This window comes from Capricornis sumatraensis, chromosome 11 (genome assembly GCF_032405125.1).
Source record: "Capricornis sumatraensis isolate serow.1 chromosome 11, serow.2, whole genome shotgun sequence".
Lineage (NCBI taxonomy): Eukaryota > Metazoa > Chordata > Mammalia > Artiodactyla > Bovidae > Capricornis > Capricornis sumatraensis.
Window position 1 is genome coordinate 22,120,295 of NC_091079.1, and position 12,769 is coordinate 22,133,063.

Genomic DNA, 12,769 nt, shown 5'->3' on the forward strand with positions numbered 1-12,769 from the left:
TGATTAAACATGCCTTGAGTCAAGATTCCAACACAGGAGGTCAGGCCTCCCCCTTCCCTGGTACAAACACTCCATGGACCACTTCAGGGAGCCGGAGAGGACATTCCAGAGCTCCAGCCAGAGCACCCCGACATTCAACACTCAGGGTGCCTGCTGGGCTGCACGGCTAGCTCCCCACCCCCAAGGACCAGAGCCCAGGTGGGCCCTGGGCTCAGGGAGCCCACACACTCAAGCATTCTTGAGACGTGTGTGTGGCTTACTTGTGAAGTCTTATCTGTGATGGAACACACAAATACTTAGTCACACCCCTAAGTTCTGCACTTCAACTGTCTCGGGAACACGATGCCAAACTCTCCCTGGCTTTCCTGCCGGGCCGGCCTCTCAGTGTGTGTTCCGCACTGCAGTATGGAGTATGCGTGCTCACATGAAGTATGCAAACACGTGCCCCAGAGCAGAGGACTGCACTGGAGGGGACAGGCATCCTCGGCGTGTGAATGCCCAGCTTTTACAAGGACCCCGTCCACATGCCCAGCACCATCAAGGAAACATCCAAACCCCAAACGCGTTCAGTCAAGACATGCTGCCTTGCCCTGACGCCTCCCGGAGCAGGAGGCTAGGAGGACTTCCTTCACGGACTTCCTCTGCGGAGCGGAGTCAAGTCCCTGTGCCTCCTGATGGGCCCAAATGAAGGCGGTTTTTCCCCTGACGACTGAAAAAAGAAACCCAGTTTTAACTCCAGAGCATGGCTATTTTTGCCTCATTTCCAAGAGTGACGTTTTTCCGTTCCTTCCAGGAGGTCTGAATGGCCTTTTCCCAAAGCGTGTTTGTCCCCGGTGAGTGAGTCACCGAGTCTGCCAAGAACACAGACATGCCAGCTCCACCCCCAGGAGGGGCACAGGGCTCAGCTGTGCTATGCTGCAAACGCCAGGAAAAACCCGGACAACCTCCGAGGACAGAGCGGGCTGTGCAGCAACCCACTCCTCTCGGGTTCTGCGCACACGGAGACATTTTTGAAATAGCAAACACAACGCTGTAAATCAACTACATGTTAATTAAAATTAAAATGAAAAAGTTACATGAGAACCCACCTTGGACCAACTACCAATAAGCACCAGAAAAAGACCTCCACGATGCCAGTCAACCAAACCGGCCAGCAAGAGGCTGAAAACAGAAAGACCGGTGACACGCACTGAGGGGAGGCAGGAAGCCGGAGCCCTCCCCATGCTGGAGGGACGGTGAGCCAGGTAGCTGCAGCCTGGACATCTCTCCAGGTTAAACACAGTACTAGCACTGGCCCCAGCAATTTCTCTCCCAGGTGTGTTCCAAGGTGTGTACCGAGGTAAATAAATGAACGCATGTCCACACAAAGACCTGTACGTGAGTGTTCACAGCCTCACCGTTCACAACAGTCAAAACATAGAAACAACCACAAATGTCCTCAACTCATGAATGGATAAACAACTGTGGTCTCTTCATTCAGGGCAACCCTACTGGGCAATAAAAATAAAGGGCTGCTGCATGGATGAACCTCAAAAACACACCACTAAGTGAAAGCCAGTTACAAAAGACCACACACTGAACGATTCCACCTATGTAAAATTCACGTATACAGAACAGGCAGGTCCACAGAGCAGGCAGCGGTGGCCAGGGTCTGGGGGGGCGTGGTGGTGGTGGGGTGACTGCTAACACAGGCAGGGTTTCTCTGTGGGCTGCCCAAAAAGTCTAAAATTAGTCACCACAGCTCCACCAAGTTACTAAAAGCCACTGAGTTGTACATTTTAGTCCAGGAAACTCTGTGGTATGTAAATAGTATCTGAAAAAAAAGCCATTTTAAGAAATCCCAATCTGCTCTTACTGCTGGCGATGTCTACGGCCTGAGCTCCCCTTTGAAATGCACCCCGTCGGCACAGCAGCAAAAACAGCTGCCCTTATGAAGCACCCACTGTTTGCCCCAACGCTGCCTAATGCTGCAGCCAGCAGCGTCCCATCAGGACCCAGGTCTGCCCCCGAGCGAGTAAACGCCACTGGATTTAGCAAGGCCCACAGACCCCTCGGACACCAAGCACGCACCTGCATTCATCTAGGAAGTAGGTTCACAGTACTAATGAACAGCAGAGGCTTAATCAATAACAGTGAAAATGGAAAATATGGAACAGTATCATGTATCATGGTGGCTTCCATCCACCAAGCCCAGTACCCTGCCAGGAGGGACAGGGGACATTCCTGAGCCAGAACCCTGCCAGGAGGAATGGGGGACATTCCTGAGCCAGAACCCTGGCCAGGATGGAGGGGGGACATTCCTGAGCCAGAACCCTGCCAGGAGGCCACGGCCATGCCCACTTCACAGATGAGGAGACTGAGGCTTAGCAAGGGCCAATAAGCCATTCAGGGTCGCAAAACTAGTACACAGCAGAGGCGACACTCGAAATCAGTTCCCTCGATTGCGACGCCTGCCCTCGCCTCCCTGAAAACCTGAGAAGTGGTGTCAGGTGTGATGCTCGGAGCGCGGGCCCTGAGTACACCCCGAGGACAAGGAGGGTGCACCGGTGCCCTGTGTTGGAGCCGCCCCAGTCCTCTGCGCTCCCCCCCTTCGCTGCCCAACAGCTCCCCATGCATCCTCCCAAAGTCGCTGACTCAGCGCCCTGAATCCAGCAGTGAGTGCTCACCTTGCTGACCTCCTCAAAGTGGTCAAGGTGGCAGCCCATGAGGAAGGAGGTCGGCGCCATGAGGAAGTCCAGCATCTGCCCGGACAGGATGGGCACGAAGGTGTGCTGCCACTGCAGGGGGTGCAGGTAGGCCATGAAGCACTCGGCCACGAGCGTCAGCAGAGCCCAGCTGGACGAGAAGAAGACGATGCGCTGCTCCGTCAGGAGGCAGGTGAGGATCTGGGGGGCAGGCGGGGGACAGCACAAGCCTGAAGCATCGTGAGGGTGCCGCCCGGGAGGCCGGACGCGGGGCAACTCCCTCCCGGCTCCCCCAGTCCATTTGCCAGAACCCAGACCACCCTGACCCCAACAGTGTGCTCTGCGGTGAAGGTTGTTTTTAAGCAAAAAAGGAAGAACCTCTCTTTGATGTCCCGTTAAGTCAGTTAGCATGAAGTGCTCACAGGTGTGGAGGGACGCATACCTGCAGCACCTTCTCAGGTCTGAAGCACAGCAAGGGCAGGTGAAGGTCCAAGTCAATGAGGGGGCTTTCGGGGTCCGCTCTCGAGGGAAACACGATCTGTAGTGGTTTCATGTTAAATATCTGCAACAACCAGTTTCCATCATTGGCTCAGGGAGCTGCTTCCAGCAGAGGCTGAAATGCACTGAAATTCACCATTTGGGCTCAGAAATCATCTGAGTTAGAAGACACTTTCGAAGACTCATGCTGTCACCTCCAATGTCACAGAAATAAAACCGTCTAGAGATAAACAGAACTCCCAGGAACATTTCATGACAAACTGAGGACCTAATGTCTTTTGGGAATACCAGACCACCTGACCTGCCTCCTGAGAAATCTGTATGCAGGTCAAGAAGCAACAGTTAGAACTGGACATGGAACAACAGACTGCTTCCAAATAGGAAAAGGAGTACGTCAAGGCTGCATACTGTCACCCTGCTTATTTAACTTATATGCAGAGTACATCTTGAGAAATGCTGGACTGGATGAAACACAAGCTGGAATCAAGATTTCCGGGAGAAATATCAATAACCTCAGATATGCAGATGACACCACCCTTATGACAGAAAGTGAAGAACTAAAGTGTTGGGACCAGCCCAACAACGAACCGACCTCAGGGAGCGGTACCGCAAAAGAATCAGGAAAAATAAGACTCAGAAATAAGGTGGGGATCAGGGGGCTGATGCCACTCACAGGCAAAAGCCCAGATCCTAATACTTGCATGCTTTTTATTGCTAACATCTACTTCCTTGTAGGTGCTCTAGAGATTTCTGTTTTTTAAAATCTCAGATGGGGATAAAGATATGCAATGCACAGTCCTCAATATCCAACCTTCAGGCCTTTCATGACTCTGTTTAACAGCCCCTCAGCTAGTGACAAATTTTCTCAGCAACTCCCTCAAGGCTCTGGTCAGGAGAAGAGTCACTGATGGTTTTCCATCAGTCACATCAGTAATTCAACATCTTGTTTTCAAGATGGTTTTCTACGATGTACTTTTCATTGCTCCCAGCCCTTTGCCTGGGGGCTATGAGGAAGTAGTTCTTATTCTTCAAAGAAGCTCTGTTAATTACAGTACAGGCCTATGCATAGCATATTCCCTACACTAAATGGCCTCTTGATGAAAGTGAAAGAGGAGAGTGAAAAAGTTGACTTAAAACTCAACATTCAGAAAACTAAGATCATGGCATCTGGTCCCATCACTTCATAGCAAATAGATGGGAAAACAATGGAAACAGTGACAGACTTTTATTTTGGGGGGCTCCAAAATCACTGTAGATGGTGAGTGCAGCCATGAAATTGAGAGATGCTTGCTCCTTGGTAGAAAAGTTATGACCAACCTAGACAGCATATTACAAAGCAGAGACATTACTTTCCCAACAAAGGTCCGTCTAGTCAAAGCTGTGGTTTTTCCAATAGTCACGTATGGGTGTGAAAGTTGGACTATAAAGAAAGCTGAGCGCAGAAGAATTGATGTTTTTGAACTGTGGTGTTGGAGAAGACTCTTGAGAGTCCCTTGGACTACAGGCAGATCCAACCAGTCCGTCCTAAAGGAAATCAGTCTTGAATATTCACTGGAAGGACTGATGCCAAAGCTGAAACTCCAACACTTTGGCCACCTGATGTGAAGAACTGACTCATTTGAAAAGACCCTGTTGCTGGGAAAGATTGAAGGTGGGAGGCGAAGGGGATGACAGAGGATGAGATGGTTGGATGGCATCACCAACTCAATGGACATGAGTTTGAGGAAGCTCTGGAGTTGGTGATGGACAGGGAGGTCTGGCTGCAGTCCATGGGGTCCAAAGAGTTAGACATGACTGAGCGACTGAACTGAACTGAATGTCTTTTTTCACCCAGACTCCCTTAAATTCTTTAATTAAACAGCAAATTGTTCATTGACACAACAAAGATAAACTGCCTCCCAAATATCCAGTTTGATTAGCACCAATTCTTGATCAAGCATGTTCAAACCAATCTTAACCAGTATACATTATTTGTGGTTACTACTTATTATGTATTTGCTTATAGTTTCAATTTAACAAAGTTCCTTGAGAGCGTGCTAAGTCGCTTCAGTCATGTCCGACTCTTTGTGACCCCATGGACTATAGCCCACGAGGCTCCTCTGTTCATGGGATTTCCCAGGTAAGAATACTGGAGTGGGTTGCCAAGCTCTCCTCCAGGGAGTCTTTCCAACCCAGGGATTCAACCTGAGTCTCCTGTGGCTCCTGCACCGCAGGTGAGTTCTTTACCCCTGAGCCACCGGGGACGCCCCAGAGCTCCTTAAAGATACGGAATTCAAAACAATTTTAAGGACACTTTATCTTTCTAAATGATATTATTTTAAAATGACGCTTCAAATTCAAATCCCACATTCACAAGATGCTTATTATGTGTTAAAGGTTGAAGCAGAAGGCAGATGTGAAGGAGGAAGACAGGGTCCCTCTGAAGAGGTGGAGAGCTGGGGACAGCACTGTTAAGCCTGCCCTGGCCTCAGGCACACAGGAGCACTCAGCAAGGGCTCTCACACAGGCAGATGGGGTGTCTGACACTGGTTTGCAGTGGGTTCTGGAAAACACTGCTTAATCAGCTCCCACATCAGATGAAACTGACCTCTTAGGTTTCTTCACAAGAGTCAACAGCCACAATTCTACAACACGCATTACGACAGACGAAGGCCACCATACCAGCTGGGACCCTACAGCTAATTAGATTTGTTAGTGGAGGAGCCTAGGGACGTCTAATCCAAACGTAGCCCACGACAAACCACAAGCCCCAGCACTCAGGCCCTGACTCAGCACTGCTGGTGATGCTGGAACATCCTTTCGTTCACTCACTGAACAGTGCTCTGTGGGGCAGAGGCCAAGTGCTGGAAATACAGCTCTGAGCACGGCCTCTGAGCTCCTGTGGCCCAGCATCCGATGGAGGAACTGGATGTTAAACAGAAAACAGGCACACTCAAGCCCACACTGCCGCTGTGCTGAGCTCTGCAGGAGAGCAAGAGGCTGTGCTGGACAGTGTGAGAGGGGCTGCTCTGAGACCTGGCACCTGAGCCAGGCCTGAGAGAGTGGCAGGAGCTGAAGGGGCACCAGCACGTGCAAAGGTCCTGTGCAAGGGACGACAGGGGCCCAGTGCGGCCGAACGACAGTGAGCCAGGACTGCCTGGTGCAGACGGAGCCGGATGGTAACACGGGGCAGGCAGGTCTGGGTGGAGGGGCCAGGGAGAAACCAGTGCGGGGTCTTAAGTCCGAAAGGAAAGAATAGAGTTTAAGGATCTCTTTATCCACTGTGCAAAGGATAGACTGAATGCAAGGTCAAGACTGGAAGTGGAGGGCTTTGCCGGTGATTCAGTGGTTAAGAATCCACCATCAATGGGACATGGGTTCAGTCCCTGGTCTGGGAAGATTCCATATGCCACGGGGCAACTAAAACCCATGCATCACGACTACCAAGCCTGTGCTCTGGAGCCCAGGAGCCACAAGTACCGAGCCTGAGTGCCGTGAGCCCACGCTCCACAACAAGAGAAGGCCGTGCGCTGCAACTCTGCTGACCACAACTGAAGCCCGCTTGCAGCAACGGAGACCCAGCACAACCAAAGATAGACACATACATAAATAAAAACTTTAAAAAACAAATGGAAGTGGATAGCCCAGTGGTTCCCTAAGTCATGCAGGTGGGAGAAGCTGGTGGCCCAGAACCGCGGGGGCAGTGGAAGCAGGGGAACTGGAAAGAGCTGCTGGAGGTGGACCCAGATGTGACTGAGAGGGTGGATGTGGGGCAAAGAGGCATCCAGAAGATGCCCATGAACCTGCCCCAAAACAATTTCCCCAGTAAGCTTTCCCACTCCAAATGGTAGAAATGTAGGAACAAAGTATTAGTTACTCCAAGAGTCTAAGATACAGAAAACTGGTTTTAAGTACTATTTACACATGACCTATGCTCAGAGGCAGACTACTACAAATTATAGGCAACCCCAACACTGTTCTGAACTCAGGGAGTTTGGTTCACTGCTGTAGCAGGGCCTCAGTGAGCAGGGGTTGAGTTTCTAGAATAAGAACATAAACTATGATGATTTCACTGCAAGAAAGTACCAGTTATCCACATAGTAAAGATGACTGCCTGAAACAGAAATCCAACAAACATTCCCCACAAAGCGTTCTGAGACTGGAACCCAGACAGACAGACATCGTGCCCTGCCTTGAGCCGGGAATGTACTTGGTGGGATGTCCCTCCCAAGCAGACTGCTGGGTTTAGCGTAATACAAAAATGTACATACTTTAATAATTAATAATAATCACAAATATCCTAATAATTTCTCAACTGTCCATAATAATCAAAACATAGAAAAAAACAAGATGTATAGGTAAAATCTTCCCGAACGAACTACCAGAGTGAAATTAACATTTACTATGCGCTTCAGGACATTTATTTAACACGTTTGTTTCCAAAAAAAAGGAAGCATCCCGCAGTTAAATTAGTTTGGAAATCGTTGACTCAAACAGGTTTCATCACACAACTTAGCAGTCTGGCATGTTACCCAGCAAAAGGGGAATAAGTCTGTCTTTCTTCAGCTTTCCTTAACCTGGAAACCTCCCACCTCAAGAGAGCCAATAACATGTCAACCAGTGTTTCACAGAACCCGGTTTGGGAACCCTTGTCTATCAATTAAATAACACAAGGGCACTATGAATAACAAAAAAACCAAACCACTTGCTTTTTACTAACTACACTGGACAAGAAAAAACATCAATAAGTTAAATATAAACCTCATATTTAAGACCAAAGAAAAGGGGGGGCGGATTTGTAGTATAAGTAAATTTGATGTGTTTTCTGAATAGCCAGTAATGAATTAACATGTTAACCACCAAAGGGGCCTATTACTAGCTCAATATCTGTTCATCATGAGCCACTCAGCAAAACTCAGGCCTAGATATTTGACTTTAGACTGAAATTTTATTTTTAAGGTTTTAGAAGACAAATGTTCTAATTTACCTCTAGTTTCCTAACCTTTGGACACAAGGCATAAAATGCTTCTGAAAGGAACTTGAGAAGCAAAATTTAAACAAAGCTAGAACTGAAAATCATTTAAAAGAGTTAAGCCATCTCCACTGACGTGGGACCTATATACGATGGACTGCTACTCAGCCACACGAAAGAAGGAAATCATGTGATCTGCAGCAACATGAAAGCAACTGGAGACCATCAGAGCAAGCCAGAAACAGAGGGACGAGCACCACACGGCACGAGCTACCCGTGAAACCTGAAATATGACACTAACGAAGCTGTCCATGACAGACACAGACTCACGGATGCAAGAACAGACTGGTGGACACGAGAGGGGAGTGACTGGGGAGCGCTGGGGTGGGAGTTTGGGACTATCAGATGCTAACTATCACACACAGAATGGATAAGCAGCATCCAACAGTATAGCACAGAGAACTATATTCAACATCCTACGATAAATCAGAATGGAAAAGAACATACAGAATGTATACGTATATGTCAAACGGAGTCACTTTGCTATATAGCATAAATTAACACGTTGTAAGTCAACTACATGTCAATTAAAAATAAATAAACCATCTTCATCATATTGCTTTTACTATTTGCAAAGAAAAAAAAAAAAAAAAACAAGATAATTCGGATTTCATTACCAAATGGAGTGGTCCAGGGGGCGGGCTGGGTATTAAAGATAGTTTTGCAGCAAAGTCTTTTATGTGATTGTCAACTTCGAAATCTTTACAGAACTTCAGATGAGTCAATAAACTGAAATTGAAAGAAAAATCACACCACAAAATAAATATGAGCATCCAATCATCGTCTTCTGAACTGCTAATCAGAGCTGAAGTCTCTGCTCCAGGAGTTCCAGGACTTCTCACTGCCAGGAGAGTACTCTGGGTGTGGGATCCCAGAAGTCCGGCTGCCCAGGGTGCAGGCAGGCTTTCTGGGGGGCTGGGTGCAGACTCACCAGGAGAGACAGTCCTTGAGGGCGTTGTAATAGGGGAATCTGGAGACCACGCACACCGCGAAGGGCACGAAGCAGCCGGCCGCGCCCCCACCTGGCCCCAGCGCCTCCCAGTGCGTCTTGCCGTTGTAGAAGCAGTACTCATCCTGGAGAAAAGCAACGGCACCGTCACCTCCCGTCAAATCCTGGCAAGGCCCGGTCTCCATTTTCAATGGTGCTGGTATCTCCAGACGGAGAGGAGCCCGGACGGGGGCTGGACAGCCGTCTTAAACACATCTGGCCGGTCCCGCCTGCGTCATCGCCTCACAAAAGAGAGCACCAACCTTTCCACCAATACTGATGGAGCCTGTGGGAAGCTCGCTCTGAGTGAGGCGCTGGGCTACAGAGACGGTAAGACTGGCCCCTGCCCAGGAGAAGCTCCACTCTCTCCACCAGCACTGACGGAGCCCGTAGGGAGCTCACTCTGAGTGAGGCGCTGGGGTTACAGAGACAGTAAGACTGGCCCCTGCCCGGGAGAAGCTTCACTCTCTCCAGCACTGACGGAGCCCGTGGGGAGCTCGCTCTGAGTGAGGCGCTGGAGCTACAGAGACGGTAAGACTGGCCCCTGCCCGGGAGAAGCTCCACTCTCTCCAGCAATGACGGAGCCCGTGGGGAGCTCGCTCTGAGTGAGGCACTGGGGCTACAGAGAAGGTAAGACTGGCCCCTGCCCGGGAGAAGCTCACTGCCTTCAGTGAAAGGGGTGCACAGTCAGAATACAGTGAGACACAAGAAGGGGGCCCCACTTAGGCAAAAGGCCATATTCAAGAGGGCTGGGAGCCAAGTGGGCATCGTGCACTGAGGAGGGGGCAGGAGAGGCCTCGGCCCATGATGGGGGGATATCCACCAGAAAAGAACACAGCAGAGGGATTCACAGCTCACAAAGGGCACAATATTGGAGGGCCCACCGTGTGTGTGGAGAAAACATAATTCCAAAAGATCCACGCCCCGCAAGGTCCACAGCAGCACTGCTTACAGTAGCCGAGACATGGAAACAAGCTGTGTCCCTCCACAGATGAAAGGATGAAGAAGAGGCGGTGAGTGCACACGGTGGAATATTACTCAGCCATAAGAAAGAATGAAATAAATGCCATTCGCAGTAACGTGGATGGACCTAGAGATTATTGCACTAAGCGAAGTAAGCCAGAGAAAGACAAATATCAAACGACACTGCTTATATGCAGAATCTAAAACGATGCGACAGTGAACTCATTTACAAAACAGAAATAAATTCACAGAAAACAAATTTATGATGACCAAAAGGGTAAAGGGGGAGGGATAAATTGGGATTTGGGGATTAAAATGTGTATACTTCTACATATAAAATAAACAGCAAGGACCTACTGTATAGCACAGGGAACTATATTCCATATCTTATAATAACCTGTAAAGGAAAAGATCTTAAAAAGTGTATGTGTGTATATATATATATATATGTATAACTGAATCACTTTGCCACACACTGAAACTAACACAATATTGTAAATCAACTATATTTCAATAAAATAATTTTTTTTAACTATGCAAAAAATATCAGGGACCCCTCATCTGGGCCCTAGGGGAGTCTTCTTCAGGGTTGGAAGTAGGCAGCTGATTACCCTGTACTTTACGGTCCGTCATGGTCCCTACAAACCCCCCAAGGCCAGCTGGGTCACACACACCTGCCCTGCCCAGAAAGCACTCCCCAAATGCTTGATGACTGAGTCATCTTCTCAAAACCTAAGCCCAGGCACCTGACACGCAGGAAAACAGCCCCAGTTCCCTCAGCTGAGGAACGGAGAAGCAGGATGTGGTTTACATACACCATGGAATATCACAGCAGCCGTGAAAAGGAGGGAAGCCCTGGCACCTGCTCCAACATGGGTGAGATCTGAAGACATCACACTAAGTGGGAAAAAGCCAGATACAGAAAGACACGTGTCATACGATTCCACTGACACGAAATGTCCAAGACAGGCAAAGCCACAGAGGCAGAGAGCAGACAAGCAGTGGCCCAGGGCTGGGGGCAGCGGGGTCTGGGGAGTGCTGCTAATGAGACCCCACGGCCTTCTGGGGTGATAAAGACGTCCTGGAACTAGACGGCGGGGATGGTGGCTCAGCACCACGAATGTACTTAACGCCATTGAACTACACATTTTTTAACGGTTAAAATGGTGATGGCCACGTAGTGTGTATTTCACTGCAAAATAACCCCACTACCTAGACGCAGTTTCAGGAGGAAGCTGTGCAAACCACGTACGTGCAGGGGTCGGTAGTACTGCGCCACCACGCCGTAGGTTCTGTTGCCGCAGACGTCGGTCAGCACCAGAAAGTGGACACAGTCCTCTCTGGGCTCAGAGGCCACACACAAGCCCCCTGTAGGCAGAGAAAAGAAAGAAGGAGCTTCAGTCCAGCCATGTGGGGTCTACCCTGAGGCCTGGGCTAACCATAAGCGACAAGACACGTCCTCCCCACCCCGTGGTCACATGTGGCTCTTTGACGGCCAGTCATGCTAACTCCTCCGGCCATGCAGCACCTTCCTCGGTGAGCCCCAACCAGCAGCAGTGTCTCTGCAGGTGCTCTGTGCTCTGAAGCCTTCGTGAAGGGTCAGGGGGACAGGCCCCCAGGCAGAACCTTCAGGCTGCACCTGGAGTAGAGACTGGGTCCCAAGCCCAGCGGGGAAGGGGTGTCCCTGCCTCTGCAGGTTTTAATCCCGAAGACCAGGAAACCCATCAACTTCTTGGCGGAGTCTCCAGACAGGCCCTTCTGTCAAGTCCTCTGACCCAAGTTCTCTACAACCAGGGAGAAAGTGAAGCCAGAACAGAAGCCCGCTCATCAGCAGGCACTGGCTCGTGGAGGAAAAGGCCATCCCACGCATACCTGGGAAGCAGAGCTGCGGCAGAGCGAGCAGGTCCACGCCGTTGGGGATGTTCACGTCCTCGGGGTCCGGGCCCCTAGGGCCGCCAGGGACGCCCTTCCCCAGCTCCACTCTGGGCCTCTCTCTCTTCTTCCGGAAGGAGCGCTTCCTGTTCTTAACCAGCGTCATGGAGTTCACGGCGGCGGGCTGACTGTCCTCCTTCATGACAAAAGGAGGCACGAAGACCGACAGCACCTCCGGATCTAGAGAAGACGGGCCCTTGACTCCCTTCCTCTGGGCAACCTGGGGCAGGCGGAAATGAGAGTCAGCACCGAGGCCCTGCGCTGTCCAGCCCTCATGGGAGCATCCACGGCCTGTCTTCTGGCCTCTCCAGCCCCCAAACCCCAGGCGAGTTCAGCAGCGTGTGCCTGGCTTGTTCCACCAGCAGCTCAAGATGATAAGACCTGCTTTTAGGGACTCTCAGGCCCTCTCTCCGCGAGCGACAGACCCTCTCAGAGCCTGGTTGTTCAGCCGCTGATACAGACACCAAACTGGCCCTCGGCTCCAAGGCTCTGGCTCCAAGGCTCCAGCACCGTGATAGAGACCAGAGTTCAGATCCCAGCGCCACGAGAACCACAGCAGATACCTTGGCCCCTCTGAGCTTCCCTTTCAAGAGGTGAGTTCAGGGACTAAGAGAAGGGACCCAGTTCAAGTCTCCTGAGCCCCCTCAGAGACTGGTGCAGAGGGTGAGCCCCGAGAAGGGCTCTGCATCTTAT

At 50.3% G+C, this 12,769-nt stretch overlaps 1 protein-coding gene across 1 annotated transcript in view; it reads right to left on the minus strand.

Annotated features, from left to right (window-relative positions):
- The window catches only part of DENND3 (DENN domain containing 3), a 50,858-nt gene that overhangs the window by 31,573 nt on the left and 6,516 nt on the right, over positions 1 to 12,769 (minus strand). Inside the window, exons 2-7 of the mRNA XM_068983900.1 lie at positions 12,017 to 12,296; positions 11,397 to 11,512; positions 9,125 to 9,267; positions 8,811 to 8,922; positions 3,127 to 3,246; positions 2,667 to 2,885 (exon numbers count right to left, since the gene is read on the minus strand). Coding sequence (XP_068840001.1) covers positions 2,667 to 2,885; positions 3,127 to 3,246; positions 8,811 to 8,922; positions 9,125 to 9,267; positions 11,397 to 11,512; positions 12,017 to 12,296 — 990 coding nt within the window. The remainder of the gene's footprint in view (positions 1 to 2,666; positions 2,886 to 3,126; positions 3,247 to 8,810; positions 8,923 to 9,124; positions 9,268 to 11,396; positions 11,513 to 12,016; positions 12,297 to 12,769) is intronic.